Source organism: Gorilla gorilla, chromosome 10 (genome assembly GCF_029281585.2).
Source record: "Gorilla gorilla gorilla isolate KB3781 chromosome 10, NHGRI_mGorGor1-v2.1_pri, whole genome shotgun sequence".
Taxonomy (NCBI): Eukaryota; Metazoa; Chordata; class Mammalia; order Primates; family Hominidae; genus Gorilla; species Gorilla gorilla.
Genome location: NC_073234.2, coordinates 117293537 through 117311526, shown reverse-complemented (window position 1 = coordinate 117311526; position 17990 = coordinate 117293537). Strand labels below are relative to the sequence as shown.

The 17990-nt window shown below is 47.9% G+C and overlaps 2 protein-coding genes and 1 pseudogene across 3 annotated transcripts in view; 2 read left to right on the top strand and 1 right to left on the bottom strand.

Moving 5' to 3' along the window:
• Positions 1-5574, bottom strand: part of DRAM1 (DNA damage regulated autophagy modulator 1) — a 47047-nt gene extending 41473 nt beyond the window's left edge. For both annotated transcript variants that reach the window (XM_019039450.4, XM_055358811.2), the window contains exon 1: positions 4245-5574. In XM_019039450.4, the coding sequence (XP_018894995.2) occupies positions 4245-4375 (131 nt within the window). In that variant the 5' untranslated portion in view covers positions 4376-5574. The remainder of the gene's footprint in view (positions 1-4244) is intronic.
• A 758-nt stretch (positions 5575-6332) lies between these two features.
• Positions 6333-9009, top strand: LOC101152105 (10 kDa heat shock protein, mitochondrial-like). The gene is made up of 2 exons (XM_055358906.2): positions 6333-6357; positions 8474-9009. Exons 1-2 carry the CDS (start codon positions 6333-6335, stop codon positions 8830-8832), a joined length of 384 nt encoding a protein of 127 aa, XP_055214881.1. The 3' UTR covers positions 8833-9009.
• A 1336-nt stretch (positions 9010-10345) lies between these two features.
• LOC115930289 (uncharacterized) lies at positions 10346-10437 on the top strand (annotated as a pseudogene).
• Positions 10438-17990: the final 7553 nt, after the last annotated feature.

The following is a 17990-nucleotide window of genomic DNA, read 5'->3' as shown; positions in this document are numbered from 1 at the left end:
CGCGCCACTACACTCCAGCCTGGGAAACTCCGTCTCAAAAAAAAAAAAAAAAAAAAAATTAGACCATCAGAATGACTGAACAATGTTAGAATGTAAAAGGAAACTCATCCTGAGGATTTTCAAATCACTGACTAGCCACCAAACAGAATGGCCATGTCAAGCTTTTCCTTAAGGGATCTGCCCTGTCCTGGGGTAAAGAGTGAGTACCCAAGAAATATTCATTCAGAAATATTCATTCAGCAAATATTGAGAGCTTTCATGGACCTTACAATCCAGTGAAGGGAGACAGAAAATAAACATAATAAATAAGTTAAATCACATGATTTGTTAGAAGGTGATACGTGCTGCGGTGAATAATAAGACTGGATATGGAGACCAGTAGTGGTCAGGTGCAATTTTTAAAAAGGGTGATCAGGGCAGGTCTCATCAAGACGATAACATCTGAACAAAGGAGGTAAGTGAAAAAGTCTGCAGGAAGGTAACGTTTGAACAAAAGAGGTAAGTGAAAAATAGCTGCAGGGAGAACACCTGGCAGAGGGAACAGCCACTGCAAAGGTCTTGAGAAGGACGGGTGCTTGATGTGTTTAAGACACAAGGCCAGCGTGGTTGAAGGGAAGTACAAAGAGTAGGGGTAGAGGAGAGGAGGAGGTGATGAGCTAAGAGATACCGTCAGCCTGGCATGGGGGTGCACACTTTTAATCCCAAGTACTCAGGAGGCTGAGGTCAGGGGATTGCTTGAGCCCTGGAGTTCAAGACCAGCCTGGGCAACATAGCAAGACCCCATCTCCAAAAAAAACACAACAAAAAAAGAGATAAGGTTGAATATTTCAGGGCCAGTGGATAAATGTAGAGTTATCACTTCTCTATGTCTGGTTCTTTCATTTTTTTTGAGAAAGAGTCTCACTCAGTCACCCAGGCTGGAGTGCAGTGGCACAATCTCGGTTCACGGCAACCTCTGCCTCCCTGGTTCAAGCGATTCTCATGCCTCAGCCTCCTGAGTAGCTGGGATCACAGGAATGTGCCACCACGCTCAGCTAATTTTATATATTTTTAGTAGAGACTGCACCCAGCCTTCTTCTCTATGTGTGGTTCTTATCCACATCTTGTTGCTGCACCAAGGACTTGTTTTCTAGGAGTGGGCAGAGGCAATCCAGTGCTCCGGCTGCTCAGGTAAGCAGACAGCAAACAACCTAAAAGACCCAGGCACACATGGGCAATCAGTACAAATGTTTGTTGTGTGTTGGCTGAGAACTCCTGGCAACAAGGGGGCATGCCTTTTTCTCCTGTAATTCTGCTTTTCCTGAAGGCTTCCTTGTTAAATTTTAAACCCCTTCCTTGTAGGGTCTGTGATTTGAGCATCTCATAAGTGGTTCACCTTGTCAGCTCATTTTCCCATTTCCGAATGTCTCCCATTTCAAGTTCACCTTGGAGTGATATTAATCACAACTACATCAGACACCTCTATGAACATTCAAAACCTGCCTTTGACAGCCTGGCCAATGAATATCACATATTATCTGTCCTCAACCTTCAGATCTGGGACAAATATGACTACTGTTTTCTCAATAAGAAGCACTGCAGGCTGGGTGCGGTGGCTCACGCCTGTAATCCCAACACTTTAGGAGGCTGAGGCAGGTGGATCATCTGAGGTCAGGAGCTCGAGACCAGCCTGGCCAACATGGTGAAACCCCATCTCTACTAAAAATACAAAAATATTAGCTGGGCGTGGTGGCAGGTGCCTGTAATCCCAGCTACTTGGGAGGCTGAGTCAGGAGAATTGCTTGAACCGGGAGGTGGAGGTTGCACTGAGCCGAGACTGCACCATTGCACTCCAGCCTGGGCGACAGAGCAAGACTCTGTCTTAAAAAAAAAAAAAAAAAAAAAAAAAAAGGAAGCATTGCAGGACACAGCAAGATGCCATCTCTACAAATACAAAAAAAAAATAAAAATTAGCTGGGCATGGTTGTGCATGCCTATCTACAGTCCCCAGCTATTCAGGAGGCTGAGGTGGGAGGATCAATGGAGCCCAGGAGGTCGAGGCTGCAGTGAGCTGTGATCCCACCACCACACTACAGACTGGGCAACAGAGCGAGACTTTGTCTGAAAAAACAAACAAACAAACAAAAGAAGCAGCACTGCAGGTAGAGCAGCTCTTTACCTTTTTTTTTTTTTTCTGAGATGGAGTCTCGCTCTGTCATCAGGCTGGAGTGCAGTGGCTCTGTCTCGGCTCACTGCAACCTCTGCCTCCCAGGTTCAAGCAATTCTGCCTCAGCCTCCCGAGTAGCTGGGACTACAGGCGTGCACCACCACGCCCAGCTAATTTCTGTATTTTTAGTAGAGATGAGGTTTCACCATGTTGGCCAGGATGGTCTCGATCTCTTGACCTCATGATCCGCCAGCCTCGGCCTCCCAAAGTCCTGGGATTACAGGCGTGAGCCACTGTGCCCAGCTGAGCAGGTCTTTACTTTTACACAAGTCTAGAAGGATCTATCCTGCTTCAGAAGCAAGATGATGGCACTTGGGCCTGAGATGTGCCGTGAGAAACCAAGCCTAGGTTTCTTCCAAGCATAATACCAGATGGGAGGGCCAGGCGTGGTGGCTCACGCCTGTAATCCCAACACTCTGGGAGGCCAAAGCAGGGGGAATGCTTGAGCTCAGGAGTTTAAGACCAGCCTGGGCAATATAGTGAGACTTTGTCTCTACTGAAAATAAAAAATAATAATAATAAATGGAAAAAACCGAAAGGCCAGATGAGAACATCTTGATATACATAACATCTCTTCTTTCATAGGCAAAAACCACCATCATTACTGCAAATTTGCACTATTCTACCTATTGCTCTATTCCCTGCATCTTTTAAATGCTAGTTCCCTGGGAACACTGGCTCACACCTGTAATCCTAGCATTTTGGGAGGCCAAGGCAAGAGGATCATTTGAGGTCAGGAATTTGAGACCAGCCTGACCAACATAGTGAAACCCTGTCTCTACTAAAAATACAAAAAAATTAAGCCAGGTGTGGTGGTGCACGCCTGTAATCTCAGCTACTCGGGAGGCTGAGGCAGGAGAATCGCTTGAACCCGGGAGGCAGAGGTTGCGGTGAGCCGCGATTGTGTCACTGCACTCCAGCCTGGGCGACAGAACGAGACTCTGTCTCAAAAAAATAAAAAAAAATTTTTTAAATGCTAGTCCCCTCTTGCTCGATCTTTGTTTCCCCCTTTCTCCACACTCCTCACCCCCACCCCAAAAAAAAGGAAAAAAACAAACAAACAAACAAACACAGAACACTGCTTACCAGACAGAATGGCTGCAGGGAAGAAGACACCCTGCATTTTCTATCATAGCAGTAACAAACCTTGGGTGTCACCAACCTTATCATCCGTTCACCAACCAATGCCTGTCCAGAGGGGTCACACTACTTAGATAAGGATGGATTGTTCTAACGTTTAAAGAATCCTGCCACTATGAGAAAGGCACTGAGCTGGAACCCACATAGGAGGATCAGACCACTGTTCCTGGCACTGAAGTGCCCCTCAGGAAAGGTAGAGGCCAAAGCACAGGAAAAGTGAATGGGTAAAATAACACAAAAGATGTCACAAGTTGTTGACAAGTTGAGGACTTTGGGGTCACAGTGCCCAGAGGTGTCTGGTGCAGCTCCAGAGAATTTAAGCCAGACTCCCAGAGACCTGGGAGCAGCACAGTGTTGCTTTCTGCATGGCCGGGTGTGAATTCTGCTCCTACCATTAACTAGTGTGACATCAGTGTCATGCTGATGATATTTCATCAACTTTACACCACCGCTCGCTTGCGGGAATAATAAGCCCAAACATCCACTTCAAGGGATGTTGGGATGCAGAAGTGAAAATAGTGGCTGTTTAGCATATACCTGGATCTACCTCTTGTATAATATACGTCATCTATCAGTACCCATCTTGTTTCAATATCGCCTAAGAACGTCCTGCTGAGATTCTGTCCCATACCCAGAATGAATGCTCTACCATCTATCCTGAACCTCTCCTTGCTGCCACTCTGTTCCATGCTCCGGGTACAGGCAGAAGTGCTCAGCGCCGCACCCGCTGCCTCCCTAAACATCCCAGGCTATCGGGAGCACCTCTCCTCCTGCTCCCACCTCTGCCTGACCACACGACGCCCCAAGCTGGGTCCGGACGCCTTCCCTCCCCGTCGGCAGCGCTCCCTGTGGTCCCTGTGCCTGCTCCTGGGGCCCTGACGCCCACTCTGCCACTCACCTGATATACGGGAGGAAGGGGTTGACGTGCCCGGAGAGCACGGCGACCACGTAGGAGATAATGAAGGCGGCTGACGACCAGGTCACCAAGAGGAAGGGGACGAAAGCCATTCCCCTCAGGAAGCACAGCATCGCGCCGCCGCCGCCGCCGCCCACGGAGTGCTGCGCCCAGCGGGGCCGGGCGCCGGGTTGCTCCGGGCTGCCTGGAGGCGGCGGCCGGGCGCGGACACTCACGGACGGTGGGAGGGGAGGCTCCGCGACGGCCGGGGCAGGCCCAGCCCCGGAGGGAGGGGAAGCGCGAGGAGCGGAGCGAGGCTGCGGGCGGCGAGGCTGCCGGGCCCGAGTGGGTGGGGCGCGGGCTGCCCGGGCTTGTTGCGAAACGAGTGAAGTCACAAAGCGGCCCGGCAGGGTCGGAGGCTCCCGGCGACCTCCAAGCGGACGCGACGCCGGAGCCGCCGGAGGGGACGCGGGGGTCGGGTTCCTTTCGCTTTTGGTTCGGACACTCGGCGGAGGCCGGGTTGGGCGCGGACGGGCGGCCTGGGGTCACTGGCGGGGACGCCCGCTCTGGCTTTCTCACGCTGGCCCTACCGCGCTGGCTCTTGCGAAACTCTGGAGAAAAGGATTTATTTCTCCCAACCCCTCCCTCCCGGGGGATTTCCGAGTGCCGGGCCTCGCGCCCCGAGGGCGCCCCCTCCTAGGTCCCGCCGCCGGCGCTTCGCAGCAGTGAGAGTGGCCACCGCGTGGTGACACCCACGCCATCCGGTCGCGCTGCTGCTGCGGGGGTCGGGCAGAAGTGTTCAGTGAGGTTCGCCAGGTCACGGGGCGCAGATGTGGCTCCCACCTCAATGGTGAACACCCGAAAACCCAGACAGGGTGGGAACGGGTGAGGTGGAGAGTACGCGGGTGGGGTGCGGGGCAGGCGGGTGGGACTGCACGCCCACGGAGCCGGGAGGCCCATTGTGCTGCTTTCCAGGAGAGCGCAACTGGAGACTATTTCCTGGAAATAAGATTTCCCAGGCCGGGTGCCGTGAATAGCCATCACTTTGGAGGCATCCAAAAGCCATCACCCCTGCAATGCCACCACTTTGGGAGGCCGAGGTGAGAGGATCGCTTCAACCCAAGAACTAGAGATCAGCCTGGGTGACATAGCGAAACCCCTCTTCTACAAAAAAAAAAAAAAAAAAAAAAAAAAAAAGAACGAAAAAGAAAAAAAGCCGGTTCCAGTTACTCAGGAGACTGAGTTGGGATGATCACTTGAGCCTTGGGGGTCGAGGCTGCAGTGAGCCTTTATCACACCACTTCACTCGGCCTGGGTGACAGAGCAAGACCTTGTCTCAAAAAAAAAAAAAAAAAAAACTCCCCTCCGGGTTCTGGAGTAGCCCAGACTTGGAGCCTTGGCCTAAGATGATTAATGGTGACTTGATACATTTCAAGCCCTGTGAAACGGATTTCTGTTCTGGAGGCACTTATAATATAAGCACATGATTTTGATAGTTTAGGGAGTCTGAGCCCAACATATGTGGCCAAAATTGTTGGGTCATTGGTGACCAAAGATAGGTTCCTTTCAGCCACAAACACATTTCATGGGTGCCATGCTAGGCTACAAAGATGAAATAGTAATAGTACCCTCAGGACGAGGACACTCAGATCAAAATAACAAAATTAGGCCGGGCGTGGTGGCTCATGCCTGTAATCCTAGCACTTTGGGAGGCCAAGGTGGGTGGATCACCTGAGGTCAGGAGTTCGAGACCAGCCTGGCCAACATGGTGAAACCCCATCTCTACTAAAAATACAAAAAATTAGGCACCATGGCTCACGCCTGTAATCCCAGCTACTCAGGAGGCTGAGGCAGGAGAATCGCTTGAACCTGGGAAGTGGAGGTTTTCTCAGTGAGCTGAGATCACACCACTGCACTTCAGCCTGGGTGAGAGAACGAGACTCTGTCTCAAAAATATAAATAAATAAAAACAAAATTATGTTATGTGGTTTATTAAATGGAAAGGAGAGGATTTTAAAAAGTAGAGACATGCCCAGAGCTGAGGGCCAGGGGCCTGGGCTCAGAGGAAGGACCACGGAGGTTTTCTGACAGATGACATCAGAGTTTTCAAAAGGAAGTAATTACTAACCAGGCAAAGAAAAATAAGATTAGCATTCCAGGCCCAGAAAACAGGAGGAAATGCATACACAGAGCTTGCTTCCCTGGGACTATGAAAGCACTTAAATAAGTGTGAGGCAGCAAATGGAGAGAGGAACAAAGAGGCAAAGTCACCAGAGTCCTGCTGAGAATCTTGGATTATTTTTGGTATTAAGGAGAAAGTAGGAACATGGGCAGACTAGTATTTCAAGAGATCACTGTGGCCGTGGAGTGAGTGCCCGCCATACAAAACAAAATAGAAAATTTAAAATAAGGCTTTTTAAAAACCACAAAAGCTGGCCAGGCATGGTAGCTCACAGTTCTGTAATCCCGGCGCTTTGGGAGGCTGAAGCCTGGACAATATAGTGAGACCCGCAACCATATCTACAAAAAATTTCAAAATTAGCTGGGTGTGGTGTTGCATAACCTGTGGTTCCAGCTACATGAGAGGCTTAGGTGGGAGGCTCACTTGAGCCCGGAGTTCGAGGCTGCAGTGAGCTATGATCACACCACTGAACTCCAGCCTGGATCACAGATCCAGACTCTATTTCAAAAACAAATAAAAATTTAAAAATGGTCAGGTGCAGTGTAATCCCAGCACTTTAGGAGGTTGAGGCAGGCACATGACCTGAGGTCAGGAGTTCGAGACCAGCCTGGCCAATATGATGAAGCCCCGTCTCTACTGAAAATACAAAAATTAGCTAGGCATGGTGGTGCGCGCCTGTAATCCCAGCTACTCGTGAAGCTAAGGCATGAGAATCGCTTGAACCTGGGAGGCAGAGATTGCAGTTGAGCTGAGATTGCAGCCACTGCACTCCAGCCTGGGCAATAGAGCGAGACCCTGTCTTTAAAAAAAAAAAAAAAATGGCCAGGCACAGTGGCTCACGCCTGTAATTCCAGCACTTTGAGAGGTGGAGGCCAGCAGACCATGAGGTCAGGAGTTTAAGACCAGCCTGGCTAACATGGTGAAACCCCGTCAATGCTAAAAAATACAAAAATTAGCCAGGCATGGTGGCGGGGACCTGTAATCCCAGCTACTCAGGAGGCTGAGGCAGGAGAATTGCTTGAACCCGGGAGGCAGAGGTTGCAGTGAGCGGAGACCGTGACATTGCACTCCAGCCTGGGCAACAGATAGAGACTATGTCTCTAAATAAATAAATAAATTTTAAAAATAAAAAATAAAAATCACAAAAGTTAGCAACCATGGTTTCATTGTAATCTCTACCTAGGTTTCTGTGTTCTGAAAATCACTCTATTCCTTCCCTTTTTTCCTTTCCTGCCCTACTACTGATTCATCGGACTAAAAAAAAAAAACTCCCCCTAAGCAAAGAAATTATAATATCAAAGGGAATTCACCTGATCATCTTACCCTTCTGCTGCTTATGTAATTTCCTTAATTAAGCAATTCAATTGGCTAATCACTTTTAACACAGATATAAGAATTGTCTGGCCGGGCGCGGTGGCTCACACCTAATCCCAGCACTTTGGAAGGCCGAGGCGGGCGGATCACGAGGTCTGGAGATCAAGACCATCCTGGCTAACACGGTGAAACCGCGTCTCTACTAAAAATACAAAAACAAAATTAGCCGGGCGTGGTGGCGACGGGCGCATGTAGTCCCAGCTACTCAGGAGGCTGAGGCAGGAAAATGGCGCGAACCCGGGAGGCGGAGCTTGCAGTGAGCCGAGATCGCGCAACTGCACTCCAGACTGGACGACAGAGCAAGACTCTGTCTCAAAAAAAAAAAAAAAAATCTGAGGCCGGGCATGGTGGCTCACGCCTGTAATCCCAGCACTTTGGGAGGCCAAGGCGGGCGGATCACCTGAGGTCAGGAGTTCGAGACCAGCCCAGCCAACATGGTGAAACCTCATCTCTACTAAAAATACAAAAATCAGCCGGGTGTAGTGGTGGGCCCCTGTAATCCAAGCTACTCGGGAGGCTGAGGCGGGAGAATCGCTTGAGCCCGGGAGGCGGCGAAGGTTGCAGTGAGCCGAGATCACACCACTGCACTCCAGCCTGGGCAACAAAGAGCAAAACTGAGTCTCAAAAAAAAAAAGAGTTGTCTGACTATAGAGCTAACAAGAATTTGTCACTTAAGATGAGTATGTATACACGCGAGCAGAGTACGAGTCTGAGGCGGAGGGAATCATTGCAAGCCAAGCGTTTAGAAAGTTTCTTCCACTCCTTGACCGAGTTTTGGTTGAAAGGCGTGCTGCTGAAACTGTAACCAAAGGAGGCATTATGCTTCCAGAAAAATCTCAAGGAAAAGTATTGCAAGCAAGAGTAGTCGCTGTTGGATGGGGTTCTAAAGGAAAGGGTAGAGAGATTCAACCAGTTAGCGTGAAAGTTGGAGATAAAGTTCTTCTCCTAGAATATGGAGGCACCAAAGTAGTTCTAGATGACAAGGATTATTTCCTATTTAGAGATGGTGACATTCTTGGAAAGTACGTAGACTGAAATAAGTCACTATTGAAATGGCATCAACGTGAAGCTGCCCATTCTACTGAAGTTCTGGAATCTTTCATCATGTAAATAATTTCCATATTTTTCTTTTATAATAAACTAATGACATCCAGTGTCTCCAAAATTGTTTCCTTGTACTGATATAAACATTTCCAAATAAAAATATGTAAATGAGTGTAAAAAAAAGAGTATGTATACATATATATTTAAAATAAATACACTGTAAATGTAAAAGTTCTGGCTTTTTTTTTTTTACTTTTTTTTTTTTTTTTTAGAGAGTCTCACTCTGTCACCCAGGCTGGAGTGCAGTAGTGCGATCTTGGCTCACTGCAACCTCTGCCTCCCGGGTTCAAGCAATTCTTGTTCCTCAGCCTCCCAAGTAGCAGGGACTACAGGCATGCACCACCATGCCCAGCTAATTTGTTGTTATTGTTGTTGTTGTTGTTGTTTTGAGGTGGAGTCTCGCTCCCATCATGCAGGCTGGAGTGCAGTGGCACGATCTCTGCTCGCTGCAACCTCCACCTCCTGGGTCCAAGCGATTTTCCTGCCTCAGCCTCCCGAGTAGCTGTGATTACAGGCATGTGCCACCACCCCCAGTTAATTTTGGATTTTTAGTAGAGATAGGGTTTTCGCCATATTGGTCAGGCTGGTCTTGAACTCCTGACCTCAGGTGATCCACCCACGTCCGCCTCCCAAAGTGCTGGGATTACAGGCTTGAGCCACCCTTGCCCAGCCAAGCCATTGATCTTAGGAGTAGTTTAGGGATGGTCAATCTTGTAGCCTCCAGCAGCATGACTCCTAAACCATAATTTTTAATCTTTTGAGTAATTTGTTAGTCCTACAAAGGCAGTCTAGGCCCCAGGCAAGAGGGGGTTTATTTCAGGAAAGGGCTGTTATTGTCTTTGTTTCAAACTATAGTCTATAAACTAAGTTCCTCCCAAAGTTAGTTCGGCCTATGCCCAGGAATGAACAAGGACAGCTTGGAGGTTAGAAGCAAGATGGAATTGGTTAGGTCAGATCTCTTTCACTGTCTGTTATAATTTTGCAATGGCAGTTTCAGAGTCACATGATTTTTTTTTGTTCTCCAGTGCATATAGAATTTATATTTACATTATACTATAATCTATTACGTGCACAATAGCATTATGTCTTTAAAAACCATGTACAGACCTTAATTTAAAAATATGGCCAGGCACAGTGGCTCATGGCTGTAATTCCAGCACTTTGGGAGGCCAAGGAAGAAGGATCACTTGAACTCAGGAGTTTGAGACCAGCTTGGACAACATAGTGAAACCTCATCTCTACAAAAAAATCAAAAAATTAGCTAGGTATGGTCATGCACACCTGTGGTCCCAGCTACTTGGGAGGCTGAGGTGGGAGAAATGCTTGAGCCCATGAGGTCAAGGCTGTAGTGAGCCATAGTTGTACCACTGCATTCCAGCCTGGGTGACAGAGAGACCCTGACTCAAAAAAAAAACAAAAAACAAACAAACAAAAAAACAAAATAGTGCTTGCTTTGGCAGCACATAAACTAAAATTGGAACAATACAGAGAAGATTAGCATGGCTGCTTAAAAAATATATTACAAAATAATTTTTTAAAAAACTTTATTGACTGGGCTCAGTGGCTAACACCTGTAATCCTAGCACTTTGGGAGCCCAAGGCGGGCAGATCACAAGGTCAGGAGTTCGAGACCAGCCTGGCCAATATGATAAAACCCTGTCTCTACTAAAAATACAAAAATTAGCCAGGCATGGTGGCGGGCGCCTATAGTCCCAGCTACTCAGAAGGCTGAGGCAGGAGAATTGCTTGAACCCAGGAGGCAGAGGTTGCAGTAAGCCAAGATTGCACCACTGCACTCTAGCCTGGGCTACAGAGCAAGACTCTGTCTCAAAAAAAAAAAAAAAAAACTTTTATTGCTGGCAGGGCATGGTGGCTCATGCCTGTAATCCCAGCACTTTGGGAGGCTGAGGCAGAAGTATGGCTTGAGGCCAGGAGTTCAAGACCAGCCTGGGCAACATAGTGAGGTCTCCATCTCTACGGGGAAAAAAAAAAAAAGATAAATATGTATTTTTAAAAATACTTTATTGCAAAAAATTGCTAATCATCATCTGAGCCTTCAGCAAGTCATAACCTTTTTGCTGTTGGAGGGTTTTCCTTGATGTTGATAGCTGCTGACTTAGGGTGGTGGTTGCTGAAGGGTGGGGTGGCTGTGGCAATTTCCTAAAATAAGACAGGGAAAATTGACTCTTCCTTTTACAAAAGATTTCTCTGTAGCATGCAACTCTGATAGCATTTTACCCACAGCACAACTTCTTTAAAAATTGGAGTTAATTCTCTCAAGCTCTACTGTTTCTTTATCAATTAAGTTTATGGAATATTCTTTTTTTTTTTTTTTTGAGACAGAGTCTCGCTCTGTCGCCCAGGCTGGAGTGCAGTGACCCCATCTCGGCTCACTGCAAGCTCCGCCTCCCGGGTTCACGCCATTCTCCTGCCTCAGTCTCCCGAGTAGCTGGGACTACAGGCGCCCGCCACCACGCCCAGCTAATTTTTCGTATTTTTAGTAGAGACTGGGTTTCATCATGTTAACCAGGATGGTCTCGATCTCCTGACGTCATGATCCGCCCGCCTTGGCCTCCCAAAGTGCTGGGATTACAGGCGTGAGCCACTGCGCCCGGCCAAGTTTATGGAATATTCTAAATCCTTTGTTGTCATTTCAACAATGTTAACAACATCTTCAAAAGGAGTAGACTCCACCTCAAGAAACCATTTTCTTTGTTCATCCATGAGAAGTAAGTATGGCTGGGTGCAGTGGCTCACACCTGTAATCCCAGCATTTTGGGAGGCCGGGGCAAGCAGATCACCTGAGGTCAGGAGTTCAAGACTAGCCTGGCCAACATGGAGAAACCCCATCTCTACTAAAAATACAAAAATTAGCTGGGTGCAGTGGCGTGCGCCTGTAATCCCAGCTGTTCAGGAGGCTGAGGCAGGAGAATTGCTTGAACCAGGGAGGCAGAGATTGTGGTGAGCTGAGATCACACTACTGCACTCCAGCCTGGGTGACAGAGTGAGACTCCATCTCAAAAAAAAAAAAAAAAAAGTAACTCCTTGTCTGTTTACCTTTTATCATGAGATTGCTGCAATTCAGTCACATCTTCAGGCTCTACTTCTAATTTTAGTTATTTTGCTATTTCCACAATGGAGGAGTTACTTCCTCCACTGAAGTCTTGAACCCCTAAAAGCCATCCATGAGGGCTGGAATCAAGTTCTTTTAAACACCCATTAATGTTAATATTTTGACCTCCTCCCACGAATCATGAATGTTCTTAATGGAGTCTAGAATGATGAATCCTTTCCAGAAGGTGAATCCTTTGCCGAGATCCATCAGAGGAATCACTACCTATGGAAGGTATAGCCTCATGAAATGTATTTCTACAATAAGACTTGAAAGTTAGGGGCTGGGCATGGTGGCTCACACGTGTAATCCCAGCACTTTGAGGCAGGAAGATTGCTTGAGCTCAGGAGTTCAAGGCCAGCCTGGGCAACATGGAGAAACCCCATATCTACAAAAAATTTTAGAAAATTAGTTGGGCATGGTGGCATGTACCTGTAGTCCTAGCTACTTAGGAATCTGAGGTGGGAGGATAGCTTGAGCCTGGTAGGCAGAAGTTGCAGTGAGCCACAATCACACCACTGCACTCCAGCCTGAGTGTCAGAACAAGACCCTTTCTTAAAAAAAAAAAAAAAAAAAAGAAAGTTGAAATTACTCCTTGATCCATGGGCTGCAGAATGGTTGTGTTGGCAGGCATAAAAACAACATTAATCTCCTTGTACATCTCCACCAGAGCTCTTGTGTGACTAGGTGCATTGTCAATGAGCAGTAATATTTTGAAATAAATCTTCTGAGCAGCAGGTCTCAAAAGTGGGCTTAAAATATTCAGTAAATCATGCTGTAAACAGATGTGCTGTCATCCACGTGTTGTTATTCATTTATAGAACACAGACAGTGCAGATTTAGTGTAATTCTTTTTTTTTTTTTTTTTGAGACGGAGTCTCACTCTGTCACCCAGGCTGGAGTGCAGTGATGGGACCTCGGCTCACTGCAACCTCCGCCTCCTGGGTTCAAGCAATTCTCCTGCCTCAGCCTCCCAAGTAGCTGGGATCACAGGCACGCGCCACCACGCCCAGCTAATTTTGTATTTTTAGTGGGGATGGGGTTTCACCATGTTGGCCAGGCTGGTCTCGAACTCCTGACCTTGTGATCCCCCCCACCTCGGCCTCCCAAAGTGCTGGGATTACAGGTGTGAGCCACCATGCCTGGCCTTTTTTTTTTTTTTTTTTTTTTTAATTTGAGACAGAGTCTCGCTCTATTGCCCAAACTAGAGTGCACTGGCATGATCTCGGCTCACTGCAACCTTTGCCTCCCAGGTTCAAGTGATTCTCCAGCCTCAGTCTCCTGAGTAGCTGGGATTACAGGCACACACCACTACACCCATCTAATTTTTATTTTTAGTAGAGACTGGGTTTCGCCATGTTAGCCAGGCTGGTCTTGAACTCCTGACCGCAGGTGATCCGCTGGCCTCGACCTCCCAAAGTACTGGGATTACAGGCATAAGCCACCATGCCCAGCCTCATGTCTTTACTTCTATATGTTTTTATTCACAGGCAGTAAAAACCTCAATTATCTCTCCATTCAAAAAGTTGGAATATCTCCTCTCTCTCTCTCTTTTTTTTTTTTTTTTTTTGAGACAGAGTCTCACTCTGTCGCCCAGGCTGGGGTGCAGTGGCATGATCTCACCTCACTGCAACCTCCACCTCCCAGGTTCAAGAGATTCTCCTGCCTCAGCCTCCCGAGTAGCTGGGGTTACAGTCGCCTGCCATCACACTCGGCTAATGTTTGTATTTTTAGTAGAGACAGAGTTTTACCATGTTGGCCAGGCTAGTCTCAAACTCCTGACTTCAGGTGACCCACCTGCCTCAGCCTCCCAAAGTGCTGGGATTACAGCCGTGAGCCACCATGCCTGGCCAATCCTCTCTCTTAGAGTGTGGACTAAAGCTGGGGATGGTGGCTCATGCCAGGAGTTCAAGACCAACCTGGACAATATAGTGAAAACCCACCTCTACAAAAAATACAACAAATTGGCTAGGCATGGTGATACACACCTGTAGTTCCAGCTACTCAGGAGGCTGAGCTGGGAGGATTACCTGAGCCCAGAGGCAGAGGTTGCAATGAGCTGTGCTCACACCACTGCACTCCAGCCTAAGTGACAGAGTGAAACTCTGTGAAATAAATAAATAAAATGTAAAAAAATAATAAAAAGGAGTGTGGACTAAGTGATTTGCTTCTGAAGACTTGAGTATGGAAAGAGAAAAAAAGATCTTTGCAGGAGAAATATGGTAGACACCAGTTTAACAAGCTGATTAAAGTTAACATTGAAACCACCATTGCAAAATTATAACTGAGCCGACCTAACCAACTCCATTTTGCTTCCAACCTCCAAACTGTCCTTATTCATTCCTGGGCGTAGGCTGAACTACCTTTGGGAGGAATTTACTTATAGTTACGGTTTAAAACAAAGATAAGCCAGGCATGGTGGCTCACGCCTATAATCCTAGCACTTTGGGAGGCCGAGGCGGGCGGATCACCTGAGGTCAGGAGTTTGAGACCAGCCTGACCAACATGGCAAAACCCTGTCTCTACTAAAAATACAAGAATTAGTCGGGCATGGTGATGGATGCCTGTAATCCCAACTACTCAGGAGGCTGAGGCAGAAGAATTGCTTGAACCCGGGAGGTAGAGGTTGCAGTGAGCTGAGATTGCGCCATTGCACTCCAGCCTGGGTGGCAGAGAGAGACTCTGTCTCAAAACAAACAAACAAACAAAAAACAAAACAATCACAAAAAAAACAAAGATGATAACAATGATAACAGCCCTTTCCCAAAACAAACCCCCTTCTTGCCTGGGGACTAGACTGCCTTTGTAGGACTAACAAATTAGCCACAAGATTAGAAATTACGGTTTAGGAATCATGCAGCTGGAGGCTCCAAGATTCTGACCCTCCCTATACTGTTCCTAATGAAGCAGGATATTTCCCTGACCCCTTCACGGGACTTGCAACAGGGGTGCCTTGTTTACTTAGCCCACCACTCTCAACTCCTTGCAGGAGGAAGCACGCAAGCGAGCAAGGCAGGAATTGGAGTGCACAAGCACTGGAATTGGCTGGCTGCTTCAGCACCAGTGGGATCAAACTCCACTCACGCAGGCCCATTGTGTTCCACCCCATGCGGGAGGGAACACACAGGTGAATGGGTGCAGGAGCCAGAGTGAGTGCTTTTGGGCACCAGCAGTAGTGAAGTTTGTGCAGGCCCCTCAGCAGTGTCCAGGCAGGGGTACCTGCAACTTCCAAAGCCCCAGGGGGCGTGTTACAGTGCTCTTTTAGCTCTGCCATCCATCAGCAACTTTGTTAACAGCTCAGTGGGCCCACTGCCCTTTCGTGTAGGCAGCTGCCCTCTGCCAGCAAAGGCTAAGGGCCAATAGACAGCCTTTTGAATCTGCACTTGTGGCTCCTGAGCTCTTGTCCAGAGTCCAGGAGAAACGAGGTCACATAAACGAATTGAAGGATGGTCATGCAGGGGATTTTATGACGGATTAAAGTGGCTTATAGCGGGAAGGGGAGCTGAAAAAAAAGATAGAGTGGGTAGGTAATCTCCCCCTGAAGTCAGCTGTCTCTGGCCGGATTGTTCTCTGAAGTTATGCCATCAAACTGTCCCTCTGAAGTCAAGTCACTTCTCTCCAACGTCCAGCCATAGTCCCCAGTGTCCAGCTGCTTCTCCTTTCTGAAGGTGAGTCTGGGGTATTTATAGGCACAGGCTAGGGTAGGGCGGGGTCATAGGTGATTCAGGAAAAGGCAACATTCAAGCGGGAAAACGGGGATATGAGTTCTGACTTTGAGCCGTGGTCTCAAGCTTTTCAGCTTGAGGGTGGGGCATCACCAGAGACCTGCCCCTGTCTGCCTAGAATTTCTCTGCCTCCTGCCTCTATCATTGTATCACTAAGATCAGTGCTTGAGATATTTTGCAGACCCTGCACTTGATGGATCAGCTGGAACCACCCTAGATGGATAAATTGGCTCATCTGATCTTGCAGCCCCCATCCAGGAACTGACGCAGCACAAGATGATAGTTTCAACTTCCCGTGATTTTATCTCTGACCCAACCAATCAGCACTCTTGACTCACTGACCTTCCCCACTCACCAAATTATTCTTAAAAACTCTGATCCCTTGCCAGGCGCAGTGGCTCATGCCTGTAATCCCAGCACTTTGGGAGGCCAAGGCGGGTGGATCACAAGGTCAGGAACTCTAGACCAGCCTGACCAACATGGTGAAACCCCGTCGCTATTAAAAATACAAAAATTAGCTGGGTGTGGTGGCAGGCACCTGTAATCCCAGCTACTTGGGAGGCTGAGGCAGGAGAATTGCTTGAACCGGGGAGGCGGAGGTTGTGGTGAGCTGAGATCGCACCATTGCACTCTAGCCTGGGCAACAAGAGTGAAACTCTGTCTCAAAAAAAGAAAAAAACCAACAAATAACTCTGATCCCCGAATGCTCAGGGAGACTGATCTGAGTAATAATACAACTCCATCTCCCACACAGCTGGCTCTGCATGAATTACTCTTTCTCTATTGCAATTCCCCTGTCTTGATAAATTGGCTCTGTCTAGGCAGTGGACAAGGCAAACCCATTGGGTGGTTACAAATTTGGGGCTCGTCTGGGATTGCCCTGTAATTACCTGCCTGTGGTTCAGTAGCCCCCCTCCAGCAATGGATCCAGAGGCCAGCCCAAGCAGCCACCTAGTTCTCTTGGACTGGGGGCTGACTCTGGTACTCTCTACTGGTGGGACACGGTTGACCCAAAGAGATGAATTTGGCAGGGTGTCTGTTTGTAGCTCCATCATAGGTTGTCTGTTTTGTTTGGCTCTTGGGAGGTCTCATTTGGCTCTCCCTAACTAATAGGAAGATTCCTGATTCTGGAGACTTCTCCTTGATGAGGAAGATTTCAGGGAGATTTCTCAGATGGAGAATAGGATAGTTTGGAAGGGATACTCTTGGAATTCTTGGTTAGGGATCTGATTTGGAAGGCCTTCTGTCTGTCATATTTTTGTGTGTGTTTGTATATGTGGAAGGGATCTCAGAAGGAATTCCTGATGGAAGTCCAGCATGCCTAACTCAGAGAACCCTTCTTATTTGTCCGGTGACATTTGGTGAGCCCTGAAGAAAGTTCAATAGGCCTGTCTCGGGGTATAATTCTCATAATGTGTGTGTGCGTGTGTGTGTGTGTGTGTGTGTGTGTGTGTCAGACAGGGTCTCACTCTGTCACCCAGGCTGGAGTGCAGTGGCATGATCTCAGCTAACAACAACCCCTGCTGCCTGGGTTTAAGCAATCCTCAGCCTCTCAAGTAGCTGAAGCTACAGGCATGTGCCACCACACCTGGCTAATTTTTGTATTTTTATTAGAGATGGGGTTTCGTCATGCTGGTCAGGCTGGTCTTCAACTCCTGACCTCAGGGTTTTGCCATGTTAGCCAGGCTGGTCTCGAACTCCCAACCTCAAGTCATCTGCCCGCCTCAGCTTCCCAAAGTGCTAGGATTACAGACATGAGCCACTGCGCCTGGCTAATTCTCACAATTTGGAAGGCTAAGGTGGGAGCATCACTGGAGCTCAGAAGTTCAAGCCCATCCTGGGCAACATAGGGAGACCCCTGTATCTACAAAAAAATTTAAAAATTTAGCCAAGTGTAATAGCTGGACCTGAGGTAGGAGGATTGCTTGAACCCAGGGGGATGAAGCTGCAGTTAGCCATGATCTCGCCACTGCACTGCAGCCTGGGCAACAGAGTAAGACCTTGTCTCAAAAACCAAAAATACAATCTCATATAATTTCACACTTCATTAGTGTCTTAGTTTGGGCAGCTATAACAAATTTCCGTAGATAGAGTGGCTCCAATTACAATCATCTATTTCTCACAGTTGAGGATGCTGGGAAGTCCAAGATCAAGGTGCTTGCAGATCCCATGTCTGGTGAACCCCAGCTTCCTGATTTGCATCCTCTTGCTGTGTCCTCCCAGGGTGGAGAGTATAAAGAGAGAGGAAGCCA